The sequence below is a fragment of the Megalobrama amblycephala genome, linkage group LG2, assembly GCF_018812025.1.
Source record: "Megalobrama amblycephala isolate DHTTF-2021 linkage group LG2, ASM1881202v1, whole genome shotgun sequence".
NCBI lineage: Eukaryota > Metazoa > Chordata > Actinopteri > Cypriniformes > Xenocyprididae > Megalobrama > Megalobrama amblycephala.
This window is the reverse complement of record NC_063045.1, coordinates 20,910,917-20,931,655: the sequence shown is the minus strand read 5'-3', so window position 1 is coordinate 20,931,655 and position 20,739 is coordinate 20,910,917. Positions and strand designations below refer to the sequence as shown.

At 35.0% G+C, this 20,739-nt stretch overlaps 3 protein-coding genes and 1 long non-coding RNA gene across 5 annotated transcripts in view; 3 read left to right on the top strand and 1 right to left on the bottom strand.

Moving 5' to 3' along the window:
• The window catches only part of ccdc50a (coiled-coil domain containing 50a), a 22,986-nt gene extending 17,382 nt beyond the window's left edge, over positions 1-5,604 (top strand). For both annotated transcript variants that reach the window (XM_048166398.1, XM_048166404.1), the window contains 6 exons: positions 191-315; positions 398-442; positions 550-654; positions 2,564-2,658; positions 2,743-2,849; positions 2,939-5,604. In XM_048166398.1, the coding sequence (XP_048022355.1) occupies positions 191-315; positions 398-442; positions 550-654; positions 2,564-2,658; positions 2,743-2,849; positions 2,939-2,958 (497 nt within the window). In that variant the 3' untranslated portion in view covers positions 2,959-5,604. The remainder of the gene's footprint in view (positions 1-190; positions 316-397; positions 443-549; positions 655-2,563; positions 2,659-2,742; positions 2,850-2,938) is intronic.
• Positions 5,605-6,932: 1,328 nt separating this feature from the next.
• LOC125262843 lies at positions 6,933-8,876 on the bottom strand. Its single transcript, XR_007183631.1, has 2 exons — positions 8,322-8,876; positions 6,933-7,477 (listed from the first exon to the last, which is right to left on the bottom strand). It is a non-coding gene; the product is annotated as an uncharacterized LOC125262843 (long non-coding RNA).
• Positions 8,877-12,667: 3,791 nt separating this feature from the next.
• LOC125252799 (claudin-1) lies at positions 12,668-15,149 on the top strand. Its single transcript, XM_048166387.1, has 4 exons — positions 12,668-12,974; positions 13,063-13,227; positions 14,302-14,380; positions 14,479-15,149. The coding sequence occupies exons 1-4, from the start codon at positions 12,767-12,769 to the stop codon at positions 14,636-14,638; spliced, it is 612 nt and encodes a 203-aa protein (XP_048022344.1). The 5' UTR covers positions 12,668-12,766; the 3' UTR covers positions 14,639-15,149.
• A 3,501-nt stretch (positions 15,150-18,650) lies between these two features.
• Positions 18,651-20,739, top strand: part of p3h2 (prolyl 3-hydroxylase 2) — a 56,782-nt gene continuing 54,693 nt past the window's right edge. The window contains exon 1 of the mRNA XM_048166338.1: positions 18,651-19,249. Within this exon, the coding sequence (XP_048022295.1) occupies positions 18,842-19,249 (408 nt within the window). The 5' untranslated portion in view covers positions 18,651-18,841. The remainder of the gene's footprint in view (positions 19,250-20,739) is intronic.

Here is a 20,739-nt window from a genome sequence, read left to right as displayed (position 1 = left end):
TGTGCATTGGTGATTGTGGTTTGTGGGAATCTTGTGCACTAAATCTTGACTGTGGCAACAAACCTGCATTTTTTGATCATCCCTTCTTAATCCCAAAATAAAAGTTTCTTCTTGGCTACTTTGCAAATAAATTATGAGCGAAGCTCTGTAGTGCTGTCTTTGGGCTCATATCCTCTAATGCCCCCTGCAGGCCGGAAGGTTCGAGGAGAGTATGGCATGAAGGAAGCAACGCACGGATTGGCCCACTTAGACCTACAAGACCAGGAGCTCAAAGACATGGAGGTGGCACGCAAGCTACAGGAAGAAGAGATTAAGGTATCTCGAGTGAATCTTTCTCGGTGGTTATAATTATTGGGGATTTGTAATCCAAAAAAGTAACTATATATCTTTTTTACAGGCGAGTCAAATTGAGAAACGAGCCGCTCAAGTTGCTCAAGATGAGGTACAGCATGTTTTTTTTTTGTGTGTGTGTGCAAAGTCAGGGTTATTGTTATCTCCAGACCTAATTATTTTGTGTGTTTTATAATTCATTTTGTAATGCATTTTAAGGAATTAGCCCGACGGCTATTGGAGGAAGAGAAAAGGGAGTATAAGAGATCGAAAGAGAAGGAGAAACAAGTAATAGAGAGAAGACGACCCGAGTTGGAATACAAGGTAAGCAGCATCCATTCCAACTTATAGACCTTATGTAGCCCGGTCCTGAATGCTGATTGGTCAATATAACATTCCAGCCATGCTCAACCCTTTAAAACTCATTTTATTTTTAATCGTATGGTCTATTGATACTTGACAAAAAGTGTGTGTGTATATATACAGTACAGTCCAAAAGTTTGGAACCACTAAGATTTTTAATGTTTTTAAAAGAAGTTTCGTCTGCTCACCAAGGCTACATTTATTTAATTAAAAATACAGTAAAAACAGTAATATTGTGAAATATTATTACAATTTAAAAAAACTGTTTTCTATTTGAATATATTTCACAAAATAATTTATTCCTGTGATGGCAAAGCTGAATTTTCAGCATCATTACTCCAGTCTTCAGTGTCACATGATCCTTCAGAATTCATTCTAATATGCTGATCTGCTGCTCAAGAAACATTTAATGTGTACAATTGTACAAAATATTTGTGTACAATATTTTTTTTCAGGATTATTTGATGAATAGAAAGTTCAAAAGAACAGTGTTTATCTGAAATCTAATCTTTTGTAACATTATAAATGTCTTTACTGCCACTTTTGATTGATTTTAATGCATCCTTGCTGAATAAAAGTATTCATTTCTTTAATTTCTTTTCAAAAAAATAAAAATAAAAATTCTTACTGACCCCAAAGTTTTGAAAGGTAGTGTATAATGCTACAGAAGCTTTGTATTTCAGATAAATGCTGTTCTTTTGAACTTTCTATTCATCAAGGAATCCTGAAAAAAAAAAGTACACAACTGTTTTCAACATTGAAAATAATCATAAATGTTTCTTGAGCAGCAAATCAGCATATTAGAATGATTTCTGAAGGATCATGTGACACTGAAGACTGGAGTAACGATGCTGAAAATTCAGCTTTGCATCACAGGAATAAATTACTTTGTCAAATATATTTAAATAGTACACAGTTATTTTAAATTGTAATAATATTTCACAATATTACTGTTTTTTTACTGTATTTTTAATTAAATAAATGTAGCCTTGGTGAGCAGACGAAACTTTTAAAAACATTAAAAATCTTAGTGGTTCCAAACTTTTGGACTGTACTGTATATAATCTATTAAATAAATTAATCAATATTGTTATTACATGAACATATTTAAATGATTATGAAATATATATATCGTTATCTTTTTTAATATAAAAATCAGTATTAAATGCATCATATGTAAGAATTAACATTCTTGTATTTATACAGTCAAACCAAAATTTATTCAGACACCTTGAACATTTCATTCATTAATACAGCTTATTCACTATAGTTTAAAAGAAGGTAATAAAATATGACGATCTCAGAGTAAACTGTGTGAGAAAAAATGTATCTTAATTATGTCAGATAACACGGTCAGGTCAAAGTGTCTGAATAATTTTTGGTCCCAAATTTTACTGGTAGTCCACAGTATGAAGAATTTTTGGGTATAATATGTCACAGTTTATTTTGCTATCCTCACTTACATAAATGAACTATAGTGTCCTGCACCCACTAGTAAAAATATACCAAAAATGTCTGAATAATTTTGGTTTTGACTGTGTATGTGTGTGTATATATTATACACACACGTTCATTAAAAATGTAAATATCTACTTTAAGCTGTTTTAATGAACAATTGTCTGTATTGAATATTTAAATGTTAAATGTATATATTTTAATATTTGTAATATACATTATTTAATATTTAAATACACAACAAATTATTTACTTAATAATAATTGATGTAGAGGTGTTTGAAAGCCATGTATAGGGTTAAACGGACAATATAGTAAATGCTGATGCTGATGAAATCCACAATATTCCATGTGGGCCTGATGACGTGGACCCTATCGACACTACTGACATGTTCTCTTCTGCTCTGTCATATTAGCCAGTACAAGAAGATGTAGTACGACCACGAATGCGAGAAGAGGTGCGTAGCAGAGAGGACGAGTATCAGAGAGCACGGAACCACAAACCTGTGAGGTACTACATCTCTAATTCATTTACACTCTTGCGCTGTCAAAAGTCCTACAGGAGTCTCATGTTTCTTTCGGTTCTTCGTTCCAGGCCTCCCCCTCCTACACAGCACTACGAGAACATAAACCCTAGCTATGCTTACGTGGAGAGCCCGTACTCCCCTCGCCCTCCATCAAGACCAGAAGCGGCGTACAAAGGTTCACACTGCACTAATGCACTTGAGGTATCACGCTTCAAATTCGATTGACTTTTTTAATATGCACGTCTTTATCTCCTCCTCTTTTAGGTGCCTACTACAGACAGTGACCATAAGCCTCCATTGCTGTCCCATCATGAGTCCGTTCGGCCCTTTACTTTGTGAATCAATAGAGGAAGTTATTCTGAAACTACTTTGAGTTCATGAGGCTTTCGGCAGATGCTACTGACACTTTAATTTTATTTTTCCTCCAAGTTTCTCGGCTCATCACATCAGATGAGCCGTTGTCGTCTCTTCGTGTTGTGAATGAGTCTTTTACCCTGGAGTTATCAACTACTGGGCGACAGGGGTGGTTCCTGTTTGCTTCTCATGTTCTTGTCTCATTGTGGATGACTGGACAGGAAGGGATCTACTGCACAGCTCTTTTGAATATCCCTTTTCTTTTCATCCCTCTTGGCATCTATATTCAAGCCTGGTCTTGATTCCATGTTGCATTGCCAATCAGGATAGAGCAGAATTTTTTTTTTTATTTAATTTAATGGAAAACATATGCTTGAATTGTGCTATATATTTATTGATTTATTTTGAGAGGATATATTTTATTTTTTAATTCGTATTATATTGTTTTACCCCTATCCGAAGAGACTGTTAGCATAAACCGAAGTGATCGAATTTCTGGAGAACTATTTAATGCAAAATTCCAGCCCTGCTCTAACACATCTGAACATCTTGATAAGCAGGTTCAGTCTTCAAACCAATTAAATATCAAGGTGAGGTTGTCAGTGCTTCTTCATTTGCCCTCCATATCATTTGTGAGAAACTCGTCACGCACACTGTCGGCTCACGTACAGCTAGGGTTCGAGACGCTCGGCCTTCGGGTGCCTTTGTTATAATGATATTTCCTGCAGTGTCTATAGCGATTATCTCATCTACTTTGTAGGTGCTGCTAATATGCTCCAATGTTCAAATGCATGCTTGGCTGAATGTGAACTCTATGGGGTCTATATGAATCTTGTCGTCCGGAAACAAAAAAAAAAAAAAAAAAAAAAAAGGGCCAAAAAACCTCTCTACTTCTAATTTTTTTTATTTTTATATATTTTTATTTATGATTCAATAAAAATACACATTTTAAGGCATGTGGTAGCAACAGATATAAACAGTTTTCTTGCTTGCATCATCATGTGCAATTCATGTTAATATCTCAGTGTTCATATTTACAGTGCTTTGCATTTGATGGCAAACTTACTTTAAGCAGGGACATTAAAAACTGACCAGCAAACAAGTGTGACTATGGCAACGTTTATCTGGCACTTTCCACAAATAGCGTATGAAATGGGGCTTTAAAAAAAAAATGTTTTGTGGGGTTTTGTTTGTCTGTTTTATCAGTGAAAAGATGAACCTCCAGTAGTTTTTTTGCTTTTTTTTTTTACTTGTTTGTTTTTCTGCAAAGGATCAATGAAAAGATGAACCTTCAGAAGTTTTGTTTTGCTTTGTTTTACTTTGGTTTTTGTTTGTTTTTTTGTTTAGCAGTTTAAGCAAACGTGCCACCACAGTTTAGGACTTGTGTATATTATACACACATTAACTGCTAACCTTGTTGCAAGTTTAGCTTAAATTAATCTATCATTCAGTTAGAGCAGGCTAGTTTGGGACCAAATGTTGCATTTTTGGTCATTAAAATAGGTTTAACAGTATTATGTTGATGTGATATCAAACAAAATAATACTAGTTGTGTGGAAAATACTTCAGAAAATCTAATAGCTCTCTGTTAAGACTATGGGATTTGTGCATATATTTCAGAGAAAATGACCAATTTTGTACCCTATTCATGGAAAGTGCTATTCAGGGCATTCTTTTTTCCTTCCTGATCAATTATTGCTTACATTCCATATCCCTGTCAAAATGTGTTCTAAAGGAATTATATTCTGCTGCGCTTTTGGGAATGGGAATATGATTGTGCGGGCTACATGTAGCATCCTGTACAGATCCAACTTAAGACAGCAGCTACTTTTGTATCGCATTAGTGCCTCTTTAAGACCAGTGTTCGATCGCTAGTGCTGAACGCTCTCGTGTTAATATCTTAAAAATGACAATATGCTAGTTTGTGTTGGTGCATTCCAATGAAAGGCATGGCCTGAAATGTGTCCAATAAACTTTTAGGGAAAATATCTTATGTTGCCATCCATGTGGCTATAGGCTTACAAGGTGATTAAGAACATTTTCTGTAAATTGTATTACTGAATCAGTTTTGAATCACTTTATGTGTGTGTGTTTTAGTGATGAATGTGCATATATATCTCTCTCTTTCAGTGCTGTGTCAATCTAGCGCATATCACAGTGCGCTGTAGTATTTGAAAAGAACATTTTGTGTTACAATTCTGATACTAATTGGCTGGATTGGCCTGTGCCAAATGTTCAACATTCAGGGATTTAAAAAAGTATTGCTGTAAAACTGACAATATCCAATGGTCATCTGTTTGATCTGGGGGGAAAAAATTCTGGTTTACGAAAGTTGTGCAAACTGAACTTTTCACACCTGTTATGCCACTGTAAATGTTCGTGTATGTGTGTGACTGAGTGACAGACTTTAGAATTTTTCACTCAATGTATGGAGAAGAAGAAGTTCATGCCAGTTTCTTTTACAATCAGCTGGTGCTGGAAACGTTTTGTGACCGGCGAAAGTGTTTGTATCTTGCACATTCTCATAGCTTCCACTGGCCAACTGTAAATACCAAATAAATTACTTTTAAAGGGTATGTTTGTGTCAATGAAGTATTTGAAATCCAACACATCTGATTCAAATAAACTGCAATCTCCTGGTTATAACCTGACAGAAGGTCTTGTATGTCTATTCAGTAAGATTTGTATTTTTTAAAATTTATATAAGCACTTTAATAAAAGAATCTATATTTTATATCGTGCTATCAATTTGATCAAGGAGTTATTAGTAATTATTTTGAAAAAAGATATGACCAGGTTGTATATACATGAGATGCCGAATTGGACATTCAAAACTCGCTCATTCGTATTTATTGAAGGGGGAAGAGAAACTGGTCTGTAATTTGTGTAAGAATTTCACGAGTGTAAAACATTTTAATAGAATGTCCTTTTTTAAATAATATTAGACGAGGGTTTTATAAAGAGAACACATTAACGGACATTTTTAAAAAGGTTTCTCCTGGAGTAATTTTAGAATTTCTGTCAAATATTCAATTGAAAGATTCTATGTAATTGTTGTTATTTATTAATGTCGTTGTTATTGGTATATATGCCTGATTTTGTATAGTGATTAAAACAAAATTGTTAAATTATTGTGAACAATGTATTGAAGTGATACTGCCGATTGCCATTAATGCCATATCAGCAGCAATGACTATATTCAATCATAAATAAATCATAAATCCATGTCTCTGGACCACAGAACCAGTCATAAGTCACACAGGTATATTTGTAGCAATAGCCAACAATACATTGTATGGGTCAAAATTATAAATTTTTCTTTTATGCCAAAATTAGGATATTAAGTAAAGATCATGTTCATGAAAATATTTTGTAAATTTCCTACCATAAATATATCAAATATCAATATATTGATTGGATATGCATTACCAAGGACTTCATTTGGACAACTTTGAAGGCGATTTTCTCAATATTTTGATTTTTTTCCACCCTCAGATTCCAGATTTTCAATATAGTTGTATCTCAGCCAAATACTGTCCTATCCTAAAAACCATACATCAATGGAAAGCTTATTTATCCAGCTTTCAGATGATGTATAAATCTCAATTAAAAAACAAAACAAAAATGGACCCTTATGACTGGTTTTGTGGTCCAGGGTCACACATACATATATATATATATATATATTTATTATACATACACATATACACAAACTTTTATGTTAGGTGTGATTAATCGAGTTGACAGCACTAATATTAAAAAAAAAAAAAATTACAGTATAATCACTATCCAAGAAACTATTTTAAAAAAAGAAAGTAAATGTTACTTTGTGGATACAATCTGTCATTAGGCTAAATTAAAACCTTATTTTCCACCAAGTTTTCATACACATGAAACCATCATAAACATTCATCATCTTTATTTGTCACTGACACTTGAAAAACAACCCAATGTAAGACAACAACAACAACAACAACAAAAAGAGAAGCCTTAAAGCAAATTGCTATAAATGATCAAATGCATGATCCAAATCTGGTGTGGTTATTTTCTGCATAAAGGCCTCAATTACAATTGAATGAGGAAGTCTAAATTCCTAACAACTGAACTGCCTCTCCTGGGCAGGTTCGCCAACATGCCAAAGATTTTCAGTTACTTGCATGTTGCATGCAGATCAGTTGCCGTTGTCACTTTCCTTGCATTCCACTGCCATCCAGCGGCAACCAATATATATACACATATGTGCCATACATGCATTGTATTAGACCTTTTTCTCATTATGATTGTAGATGTGACTCCAGATACTCCCAGATATTCATGGCAAGAAGCTGAATATCTGCAGCGCACACTACTAGAAACAATGACTGAAATCCTGCTGTTCATCTCAGCCACGATTCCTAGCAATGTGCAGTGCAGGTCAAAAACTCCAGGCAAACAGGTGTTATGCAACATCTGAAATAAAACATGAGTTCATTTTTGATATTTCATTCACACGTCCACTATAACAGAACCTAACAGTTTTAACAGAGAATCATCTTTGAGCATCAATGGTTGATATTAACAGGGACAGTGTGACGCGATAATCCTAATCCTACAGTAAAACATACTTTAAACGTGTATAATAACATAAAACATGCCGTTTTTATGACCTCATGTTAACTAGGGAATTATATTGAATATTTGCAGTTTTAAAAGAGATTAATGACAGTGAAAATACAGCTTTGTCAAAGCTAAATGATCGAATTAAAATTACTGATGCTAAACCTAATTTACACATAATACTAGGGCCTGCATCATTAAAAAAAAACATAGCCTACTTTTTGATACTAAATGCATAAGTATCAAATGTATCATTTGAACATGCTAAAGCAAGGCCTATTAGTTGAACGTTTTTGCCTTCTTGAGTCTCTTCTTGACTATAGACTAAGGTCTGTTTTTCTAGAAGTGAAAGCACTGTGGCACTATATTAAAAAAATACCTTGAATTGTATTTTCCTATCTTGCGGTTCTTTTTTTTTTTTTTTTTTTTTTAAACACACATTAAAAATAAAACAGTAGCCTAGTCTAACGTTTTATTTGAACTTAGCGCGCCACGAACTTAACGCAACGCACGATAAGACGCGACACAACTACCAAAGCCACCAATTTAAGAAGAACGCGCCATGAGTGAACGCATAGGCTGTGTGTATTAACCTGTAAGTCTTTATTTGTATCTTATTTAATATGACATTGAACTATGTCACTTAACCTGGCTGTCAGTTACGCAAAATGCTCCCCTCAGTGAGACAGTTGCTTACCTAAGAGAAACGCAGCAACAGCGGTCCAAACGCGAGTCCCGTGTCGAAACATGGATATCTACACACCCAACACTCAGCAATGACAACCTCCAAACAGTTTTAAACTCTACACTTCAACACTTTCTCCTCCGTGAGTGAAAAGTGGAAGCTTTTAGGTGTGTCGGCGCGCAGGTGTGAATGTCTATTGGCTTTCCTTTAATTCTCGGCATTTACCCTTCTCGGACCGATGAGCCTGCGGCACATCTTCAGGAAAAACCGGTACAGGTGGTCACATGAGGGTGTGTCGAGTCAGTGATAATTAAACTCAAACAGGTTGGATATGCGTGTAAAAACTTATTCTGCTCAATTAAAAAAAAACGACCAGGCTACATGAAAATAAATCCATCATGTTGGTTATAGTTTTGCTTTTGGCAGAGAGAAAAACTCGAGTCCTGAAATTCGAAGCTTGAGACTCGGAGATTCGCGAGTCTTAAAGGGATATCTCACCCCAAAATGTTTTTTTGTTTTGTTTTTTTCATCAGTTAGGCTACTCATGTCGTTCCTACGGAGCCCCTATAGGGACATAGTGATGGAAAAGAAATATGAGATGAAAAAATATATGCTTTTCAAACCCCTAAGACTTTCGATCATCTTCGGAAAAAAAACACAAATGTTTTGCAGCATCAGAGTTTTGGGTGAATAGACTTTCAATGGAGGGACAGAAATCTCTCAGATTTTATTAAAAATATCTTAATTTGTTACTGAACGTGAACAAAAGTCTTTCAACATGAGCATCAACACTTTATGACAGAATTCCAGAAAAGCGTTAAATCTGTGTCACTCTTGTTTTGCAATGCATGTAGTAGGGCCTTAATGTAGGCTAGTATGTACTAGACTGCTACCTAAAACAAAACTAATCCCTCATATTCGCTCCACATTTCAATAGTGTTATTTGTGTATGATATAAAAGAAGAGAAAGCCAGATACATTCTCATTGTAATTGTCGTTAGGCCTCAGGCTGTCTTTCCAGGAATGACATCCAACAGGTTTGAGAGCAGCAGTCCTAGGGCACATGCTGGGAGTTGTGACATGAACTTGTAACTGATGTTTTGGGGTATTGCCGGTTACACTTCATAATATCTTTAGTAACTTTCAAAAATATGTCAGTAAAAATATTATTACAATATATGCTTGATAGGTTGGTCTGATGATACACAATAAAATATTTAAAAATCTGAGAAAACCATAATTATTATATAAATGTTATTTAACATAAAATATTAAGTATGTTTGTATTTTATTTATTTTATAATTTATTTTATATATTATTTTTTATATTTATGCAACTAATAGTTTACACAAAATTAAAAAAAAATAACAATATGGTAACACTTTACAACAAGGTTCCATAGTTAAAGGTGCAGATTTCTGTCCGCTAGAGGTCGCTAGAGCTAGGCCTATTCAAAACAAAGGCAGAGCATGATGATGCCAAGTTTAAGCGCGGAATCTTGGGACATGTGGCCTTCACCTCAACGGCCGGTGGAAAAGAATTGGGATAAAACTCGGGAACAAATCATGTTCATGGATGCGATTATTAACGTTACTGTAGTAGGAAGCAGAGCAGGACCGAGTGTTGTGGAAGCTGAATGAGGTCCCTGGAGCGATTGCGCAACACATGCCTCACGAGCAGCGGGACTTTTATTATGACACAGTCGCCGCTTCTGCTTTTCCAGTCATGAGTATGAGGTAACACAGCTCTGTTTATCATATTAGATACATTTGAGAGTGCTGAAAATGATTTTATAACGTTACTCTGTGAGACACTGTTGCACACTGCAGTAAGATAGATCGATTTTAAGAATATATTAATAAATGCTGGATGGCTTGTGTTGATAAATGGCATGCAATTAACTCTAAAACGTATTGTATGATGGAGAAAATGCTGTATTGTTACTAAAAATAAAGCTGCATCTGATTATGCTATGTTAGCTGCTTCACATAATAGTGTATTTCTCTGAGGCATGGTAAAGCATGGTACTCGCAAAAAATCAAGAAAATTAGATTTAAATAATAAGACTAAACGTGTTGAGCTATAAAACAATAATTCGTTTTCTGTCTATAAATGTATCAAAACAGCTGTTCCCTTTTCTATTAAAACATTTAATATATTAAAGCATCTTTGGTGTTTCCATGGTTTCTACAAAATAAACCGAAGGTAACGTGGGTATGACGCAAATGACAGGAGACTCCTCACACGTCCCGGAGCCTTGGTTAAAATTGCAATTTTCTCACGGTTTACAAATAGTTGCAAACATTTGGGATGTTGTAAGTATTCAAGTGAACTAAATATATAACACTGGCCTAGAGGTTTTTGGATATTTTACTGCAAAATTCTTACATATTGCACCTTTAATGTATTAATTAATATTAACAAACAATACATTTGTTAAAGAATGTATTAATAACTGTTGATTGTTAGCATTTTATAGCTCAGGTCTCTTAAATAATAGGCAACATATAATGTTTATATGTGAATAAAAGCCTACATTCAATCTGTTCATCATATAAAGCAATCAAGTCTCTTCAGAAAATTCGGACTAAACCGCTCAATTCATATGAATTAGTTTTACGATCTCTTTTGAAGCGTCAAATTTTCAGTTGTGTTGGCTATCAATGGAGGGACAGAAATCGCTCAGATTTCATTAAAAATATCTTAATTTGTGTTCTGAAGATAAACGAAGGTCTTACGGGTTTGGAACGACATGAGGGTGAGCAAATGATGACAGAATATTCATTTTTGGGTGAACTAACCACAGTGTTGATAATGTACTCTCCAATCAGGCAGTATACAGAAGGACCACCAGATGGCATTAGATTGTTTTTAACAAGACCCTATTAAATATTGGCGTTGTGCCGTCGACGCTAACTGGTCCATTTGTGCTTCAGAAATGACTCCTGCAATGAAACAAAACAGAATGTGTTTGTACAGTCATCAGCTTGAGTACTGGAATACATTTTTGTGCAGGAGCCAATGCATACACTGCTCTGGTGTTGCTGGGGCATTTTCTTTCTTTCCGTTTCGCTTTTTACTTCAAAGTGTCACACAAACAAGTTTTGTGCTTGAACATAAACATTAAATAATTTCCGCAAAATATATATTTAAATGGGTATTTATTTCAAAGTATTTTACAGTAATAAAATACATAAAAAGACATTTAAAAAGGGTGTTTGCAAGAAATGTAATGAAAAAAAAAAATTGTTAAACATTTCCCAGGCTCTTTTAAATCGACCTTTACATAACATAAAGAAAGAAAATGTAAATCTAAAAAACAACCACATGAGGGGACCCATAAAAGTTGTTGAAATTAACGACAGAAGCATTCATATACAGTCAAACCAAAAATTATTCAGACATTTTTTTATATATTTTTACTAGTGGGTGGAGGTCACTAAAGTTCATTTATGTAAGTGAGGATTGCAAAATAAAGTAAACTGTGACATATTATACCCAAAAATTCTTCATGCAGTGGACTACCAATAAATTGATACAAATTTGACACTTTCAGACACTTTGACCTGACCATGTTTTGCTTAAGTGTTATCTGACATAATTAAGATTAATTTTTTCTGAAAACTCTGAGATCTTGTCATATTTTATTACAATTTTTTTAAACTATAGTGAATAAACTGAATTAATGAATGAAATGCTCAAGGTGTCTGAATACATTTTGGTTTGACTGTAAATTAATCATGAAACAGCTTCAGAAATAAAATAAACAATAACAGCTTTTTTTTTTCTTTTTTTTTAAACAATAGTATTAGTCGCTGTTACTATTAGTGGATTGCTTTCCCAACATATTAGTGTCCATCCTCCCACCCGTTTCCTGTTACAATCACAACCCGAAAAAAAGGAGGAAACATCACAAGATTATGAGTGGAAATAGTAAAATTATCTTTTGGATATATTCGTGAATAAGAAGGTGTGTCTTGAAACAAATTGTACGATTTATCATGATCATGATGCATTTATCATCAGAAGGAATGTGCTGATTTATACAGTTTGAATGTTTTCACATCATTTCACATGAAACATTATTCATCTCCATCCTCCTTGATTTTAATACATCAAAATAAAAATGCAACTGTTTATTTAAAGGATGCTTTTATCCAGAGTGACTTTTTGTGGCAACTGAACCAATTTTTCTAACCCAAAACTTCAACCGCTACACCTTTAACTTGAGTTCAAGCTAGATTTTGCCGGAATAAAGCTGTTGCTTCCAAGAAAATCTGACCCAATGTCCTGTCCATGAATGACGTAACAACTGATTCACACCTACTCTCACAATAATAAATAGCAGCCCACATTACTCAGTTGCAATCACTGAGCTTCAGTAACAGGACAGTGGACACATAGTACTGACCGTCTTCAAAGAATTCTACTTGTGCATTTGTCTTTCAATTCATCAATGGCTCTTCAGCTCTTCGGTTATATTATGTCCATTACTGGATTATGTGGCCTAATTATAGGCACATTTACAAACGAATGGAAAATCATTGGACACGAAAATGACCATATTGTGACTAGGGATGAATACGAAGGACTGTGGATGGAGTGCGAAATAAGTTCGTCTGTAGCTATTTGCAAATATTACAATTCTCTTCTTCATCAAACCTGTGAGTATCTGTCCTAACATTTATGGATCCATCTGCTGTTTGACATCTTAAATAGATGTGCTCTGATTGTTGCTGTGTGTTGTTGTAGATGAAATTCAGCTGGGCCGAGTAATGATGATCATCAGCATCGCCTTTGCGAGCCTTGCCGCGCTGGTAGCCATTTTGGGCCTCAGGTGCTCGAGATGTCTAGAGGAGAACGAGAAGTCGAAGGACAGAACTGCCTTTGCCGGGGGGATCCTTTTTGTGTGCAGTGGTGAGTTCAACCCAGATTTTAAAAATCATTATGAAACTCGAGCCAGAAGTGAAATCTGTTTTTTAGTGCTGTCAAATCGATTAATCACAATTGATTGCATCTAACATAAAAGTTTGAGAGTGTGTGTGTGTGTGTGTGTTTGCGATTAATCGCATATATCAGGTTCTTTTTTTAGCTAATCATTTACAAACTTTTATTAGATGCGATTAATCACGAATAATCAATTTGACAGCACTACTATTTTTCTTTGAAAATGATTTTTACAAATATTTTCCAGCATTTTTGTTATAAAAAAACTATCAAAAAATTAAATTGAAAATATATATATATATTTTAAGTTCTACTTAAAAAATTAAACTAATATAACTTTTTTGGAAAATGTTTACATACTTTTTTTCAGGATTCTTTTATGAACAGAAAGAACCGCTTTTTTTTTTTTTTTTTTTTTGAAAGAGAAATCTTTTGTACCAATGTAAAACTTACTGTCACTTTTGATCAATTAAATCTATCCTTGCTGAATAAAAATACTATGTATTTTACAAATACACTACTTTGGGGTTTGGGGTAGTAAGATTTAAAAAAAAAAAAAAAAAAAAAAATTGCAAAGATACAGTAAATTGTTAAAAAGTGACACTAAAGACATTTATAATGTTACAAAATATTTATATTTCAAATACTTTCTATTGATCAAAAAATCCTGAAAAAGTGTTATGATTTCCACAAAAACATTATGCACTACTACTGTTTTCAACATTGATAATAATAAAAAATGTTTCTTAAATGATTTCTGAAGGATCATGTGACACTGAAGACTGAAGTGATCATGTTGAAAATTCACAGGAATAAATTACATTTTAACATTTATTAAAATATAAAACAGTTATTTTAAATTGTAATAATATTTCACAATGTTACTGTTTTTTTACTGTACCTATATTTTACAGTATACAGTAGTGTAAATTTATATTTCTGTGAGATAACATAAAAAAATGTTACAGTTGCCTCTGTCAACCCTTACAGTTAGACTTAAGCCTTATGAATATGTGCATTCTTTTTTTCTTGTAACCTTTCTAGGTCTGTGTGCTTTGGGCATAACCAGCTGGTTTATGTATGGAATTGTTGAGAATTTCTTTCAGGACACACGTGGTAATAGGTAGGAGTTGTTTTGTTTCTAGTATTCATTGGAGCTTCGTGTCTTTTTGTGAGTCTGAAATATTGATCATGAATACTAACTGTGCTGGGTCTTTGTAGGCATGTGATCGGCAGGTCTCTGATTGGTGCATTTGTTGGATCTTTGCTTTGTTTATTTGGAGGCGTGCTCTTATGCGCCTGCAGCGTAACGCACCTGCGATCCAACAAAAATCCCAGCACACATCTAATCCCCAAGAATCCTGGAAAAGACTATGTTTAAGGATCCTGAGAACATCTGAATACCTGAATTTAATCTGAACGGCAGACACTAGTAGTTATTGTGTACAGTATGTGCATGCATTGTGTTAAACATGTATAAATACACTGCATTTAATTTTCGGTTTATGTCATGATTTTTTTATTATTATTATTTTTTACTTATCGCTTTCACAGTTTTGATGTATTTTTAGATGTTTGGGATGGGTCTCTCTCCACATTAAACTTTGACCTCTGAGTCAGTTAGCTAGAAAAAGAGGAGGCTGGGATTGCTTAACTAACAATTCAGTGCTGTCCACAGAGGAAGTGATGTCATACCCAGTAACCCAGAGATATTTTTTACTATGTTAAGATTTTTTTTTTTTTTTAAAGAGGGAGATTCTAGGCTTTGATGTACTGTAGATTATATGCCAATGCAAAATTTAGCCAGCTTCAGCATTTTATGCTTGTTTGATAATTTCAATACTTTATGTAATTATTTCAGAATTACACAATAAAGGTTTATTATCACCAAATATACTTTGTTGCTATCCCTCCTTATACCGCTGAATGTTATTTTCTTAAAGTGTTTTTAGCACTTTTACATTAGCTACAACATCAAAATATTTTGAATGCCAGGTCAATTCACTTCATTTGTGGGGAAAAAAATCGCAAGTTTCATCTCATATAGTCAAGCAAAAATTGCTTGACTGTATGACCTTATAGGCCTAAGTTATATGTATGCTTAATACGTGGCTCTCTGAGATGGATTCTATTTGTGATATTAAGGGGTCAAATATTTACTTAATTCCACAATTAGAATCCGTTCAAGAGAACTGATTGTTGTGCACAGCAACATACCAGTAGCCTACTATGTCTCTCGCTCTGGATGCTTTCTTGTCTCATTGGCGCCATCTTGCGACTCAAATGGCTAATAAACATTGCATTTAAAAAAATAAAAAAAAACATGTAGAAAATTATCTTAATTCCTGAAATATATCACTTAAAATAGTTGTCCAGAAATATCGCTGTGACAGCCCTATAGTGCACAGTCACCGGTCAGGATCTTTCTGTAGCCAATCAGAAGCTTTTGAGGCTTTTTTAAAAGCAGGTTATTTTTTAGACAATCAGAAGGCTTTTAAAGGTAGAGTAGGCAATAGAGTGCCCCAGGCATGACGCGTTTTTGTAGGCAAAATCTGGAAGCGAGTTAGCATTTTAGGACTTAGGTTCCAACGCCGTAAAGTCTATGGGTTTTTTTAATGGGTTTTTGCTAAATCGCCTGAAATAAGGTCTGTGGTTAACAAAGCCTCTAAATACTTTCACGTTTTTATCTATGACATAAAACACACCAGTTATAACCCACTTGTGATTTTTTAAACTTTTACTGTGTCTTAAAATCGGTGGTTGCTAACAAATTGCTAAAATGGACTACTTCCTTTGGCGGGGACTTTAGACGTCATCATTAAAAACGGAACTTTTGGACAGCATTTCTCATGAAAAAGTGGATAAATATTCATAACAGCACAGATCATAATCAGCGAGCATGTTTATAAATAAAGTTGTTTTTTAAATACAGTTTGAGAAAGCTTGGTGGTGACGACGTTGATCCGCAACCATGGTGTGCTGTAGTCCGTTTATAGCCTACTGTTAGCCTTTTATATCTGACGACTTTATTCAGGCTTCAAAATATATAAATGTTGTGTTAACTTGTAAAGATTATCTTGATAGACAAAACGTGTAAGTGTCATAACCCTTTGTTAAACACAGAGCTTATTTTCTGCGATTTTACAAAAGTCTATGGGAAAAATGCATAGGCTTTCAACCTTACGTCGTTAACGGCGCACGGGTTCCCTCGGTTGAAAGCCTATGCATTTTTCCCATAGACTTTTGGAAAATCGCAAAAAATAAGCTCTGTGTTTAACAAAGGGTTATGACACTTACACGTTTTGTCTATCAAGATAATCTTTACAAGTTAACACAACATTTATACATTTTGAAGCCAAATCGAAGATTGGATTAACATTTTTTGGTCCGGAGACTTCCACGGAAGATAAATGTACATGTTTCAATATTTAGACAATTTCTATTATTGATTTCACATCCTGATAGCAGAGAGTTTCAACCAGTACGACAAAAAGGGTTAAAATTGCCTACTCTACCTTTAAGCCTTCAGGCATGATATGAACACGGGGCAGTTTTTGTGAATCTGGAGGGTGCGATGTCAGGATTTAGCATCTGTCAACAATGTACGCTAAGCTTTTCATTGCTGGAGGGAGCGAGAGAATCAAAGTGCTTGAAATGAAAGGCCAAACTTCCTTGGTTTGTTTCTATTTGACAGGTAAAACCATGGTTAAGCTAAAATGGAGGGGTTATTGAAAGTGGAATGGTGTATATTTCTGTGGCTAGTCTGGCATAAGTTGTTGAATAATGTATCTTACACTTAAAGTCCCCCTGAAATCAAAATGTAAGTTTTTTTTTTTCTCTTAGTATTAATATGTTAGTCTTAAAGGATTAGTTCACTTTCAAATAAAATTTTCCTGATAATTTACTCACCCCCATGTCATCCAAGATGTTCATGTCTTTCTTTCTTCAGTCGAAAAGAAATTAAGGTTTTTGATGAAAACATTCCAGGATTTTTCTCCTTATAATGGACTTCAATGGTCTGCAAATGGTTGAAGGTCAAAATTACAGTTTCAGTGCAGCTTCAAAGGGCTTTAAACGATAGCAGATGAGGAATAAGGGTCTTATCTAGCGAAATGATCGGTCATTTTCAAAAAAAAATACACATAAACACAAATGATCGCCTTGCACGTGCTTCCGCTTTCCGTATTCTTCAAAAAGTTTATGCTGTATGTCCTACGCCTTCCCTATTCTACTTGCGGAATGAACGCAGCCAGTTCCATTTTTCCGTAAGTAGAATAGGGAAGGCGTAGGAAGTACAGCGTAAACTTTTTGAAGAATACGGAAATGCGGTTTTGGCGGAAGCACTTGGATCATTTGTGTTTATAAAGCATGTTGTATTTTTTTCGAAAATGGCAGATCGTTTCGCTAGATAAGACCCTTATTCCTCATCTGCTATCGTTTAAAGCCCTTTGAAGCTGCACTGAAACTGTAATTTTGACCTTCAACCATTTGGAGAACATTGAAGTCCACTATAAGGAGAAAAATCTTGGAATGTTTTCATCAAAAACCTTAATTTCTTTTCGACTGAAGAAAGAAAGACATGAACACCTTGGATGACATGGGGGTGAGTAAATTATCAGGAAAATTTTATTTGAAAGTGAACTAATCCTTTAAGGCTGTGAATAAGCTGCGTGTTCCAAAACGATGACAAAATTCACATTTAGGAGATATAAGCATTCAAAACTTACAATCTCTCACTTCCACTATGGATCACGGATTTTCATGACATCTCCATGGACTTCTCATCAGATCTTCTGTCCAATCAAATGCTCTCTAGAATCTAAAGCGCCCCGCCCCCGAAATTATAAATAGACACCGAAGCTGCGGCTGAAATCGGTCACTTGTTCACACATTTACTATTTTCTACATTGGTGAACGCCACATAGTGCACTATATAGAGGATAGGGAACGATTAAGACAGCGTAAATATGCTTTCCAGTGAAATTTAACGTCAGTGAAGTATCTATCTGAACTATAAGAAACTGTCCAACTGAACTATAGAATCAGATGCATGTTGTGATGGCTGATATAAACGACATTGAATTTTCAGGAGAGCTGCAGTATGATTTATATCCTCTAGAGGGAGACGTTCAAACGGCTACTGGAGGTCTTCGCTTTGATGGCTTTGTGAGGATCATCTCACTGGAAAATTCTGACTGTGAATCAGTGTATTGTCTGTAATAGCGACACAACTTTTTTATATTTAAAATACCTTTTCATTGTTCTAAAATTCAGAAGCTCTAAATCTAATTAAGTCGCTGTTCAATGACATAAAAGTCAGACAGCTGGGGGTCGTCAACTATTGCTATTTCTTTCTTGTGTGGGCTGTAGGGGAGGAGTCAGCTCAGAATGAATGGGAGGGACGGGGGTCATTGCTGAAATGTCTCTAGTAGTAATCGGCCATTCATTATGAGTGACAACGAAACTGCCTTGAAGTTTAAAACGGTAGTTCAGCCGTCACATTCATTAGTCTGTACACAGTAGGCTCATCGGGATTGTTTATCCATCATTCGGAGCGCATTGTTTTGCGCAGCATTACGCGAAGATGGATGTGAACCCCAAAATCTACGGCTTTTTTACATGTATCCTCCAGGCACTTCTGCTGTCATCGGCCACCCTGGAACCGTTTGACCTGCTGTTTGATAGCGGAGTGGAGGCTTTTCAGAAAGGAGACTATGGCAATGTGGTGCGGTACATGGAGAGCGCGCTGAACAGTTTCTCTGAAGTGCGCCAGACCAAAATCACTTGCAGACTGAAATGCAAGGACCAGCATCGCTTTGACAGCCTTCTGACTGATAAGTTTTTCGAAGTGATTCTTTATAGGGCTCACTGTTTAAACGAATGCTTTGAGGGAAAACTTGGAGCTCAGTCCATGCACAAAGTTAGTGAGGATGTCATTCAAGATTTCAATAGAAGAATTCCCTACAACTACCTGCAGCTTGCGTACAGAAAGGTGGGTACAAGTTTTATAGATGCGACAGACTTGTTTAAAAGCACTGCGAGAAGGTATTTTGGCATTAGGAATGTTTGAATTAAACGTTTCTGAGCATCATAGCTGTTCGAACGTTCGAAGTTGTGTAATATATGTTTGAATGAAACTTGCTCGGCATAATTCTAGCGTTCGAACGTTAGAATCAAGAATTTCCTTAAATTAAATTTGAGTTAGAAAATCGAACATTTTGGTCAACGTTATGCATGTTCACAAGGTTTTAATACACAGCCTTAGTTTTCTGTTGGTGAACGTCGTAAATAGGCTACACTGGAATCGAAATTTAATTTGTAGTACGACACGATTGTTACGCAATCCTGTGAGCTACTGTAGCCACCTACTGGGATGGGACGGGGGGAACACTCTAGAAAACTTGTCTACAAGTTTCCAATTTAAAATTATTCATATTCATGTTAGTCTTTCCCCAGTTAAGTATGTTTATAAATGTATCGTTACAGAACTGCAACTGAGGCCAAACACACTTAAAGTCAGAGTAACCATTTCCTGCAAAATAACAATAGTTATAAATCTGTGGTAATATCATTATATATTAAATTAAGGATATTATACAAAACAACAGAAAGATTCTGTAACCTTCTTAAACCAATGATGGAGCTATTGTACAGATATAATTGTTGTATTTACATAATATTTATGTATTTATGTACAGTGGTATTTCATAAAATAGAGTATAGAGTTTTTTCTTTTCAATAGTTTTTCATAGTAAACTTTGTGAGGTAGTTGACACCTTTCAGGTTTTCAAGCTTGACCATATTGTAAATTTATTAAATATAAATAGGCAGAGTATAGGTTGACATAGAGAAATGAATGCACAGAAGACTCCATAGACAAACCTTCTGCATTTTGCATGATGTAACCCTTAAAATCACCCCCTTAAAATCCTAAAATAATTGAGATATTTAGACCAGTGCTTGGACGGCAGTCCAGACAGATGGGAACAGAGTGTGACATTCTGAAAGCAGCGGTCTTTGCTAGCCAAATCAGACAAGTGCCTTTGGCCAGAGGCAGAAAGTGATTAATAAAAAGAAAAAGAAAAGCACTAGACCTCAGTAGATGAAGTCGGCACAGTTCTACGATGACCAGGGAGAGAGATCAGACACATTCCTGTCAGCACTCCTGGTCGGTGAATGTCATAAAGAGATGTCTATGTGTGTGTATATATGGGGTGATATTTGTGAAACATTCCACCACTCTTTGATATTTTAACCACACAGCCCTCTTTTCCATCATATTCCTGGCATAATGTGGCTTTTCGGCCTGGACGCAGGGGCCGCAGGCGCCAACTGTTACTTCATTGACAGCTTGTGTGTTTGTTTTCCTGGGTCAATCAGCATTTATCTAGGCAAATATTTTTTTTCCTCTTAAAGTGTGTTTGCTGTTCTGAAAGGAAAGGCACCAGCTTGTTTTGGGGTTATGAATGGATGAGTTTTTTT

What these genes read in the sequence shown, in the direction of transcription:
- LOC125252799 (XM_048166387.1), top strand. Translation starts at nt 12,767, where the DNA reads ATGGCTCTTCAGCTCTTCGGTTATATTATGTCCATTACTGGATTATGT. An exon ending in TTCTCTTCTTCATCAAACCT is followed by an intron (nt 12,975 to 13,062) that starts GTGAGTATCTGT and finishes GTGTTGTTGTAG; the next exon opens with ATGAAATTCAGCTGGGCCGA. An exon ending in CAGGACACACGTGGTAATAG is followed by an intron (nt 14,381 to 14,478) that starts GTAGGAGTTGTT and finishes GGGTCTTTGTAG; the next exon opens with GCATGTGATCGGCAGGTCTC.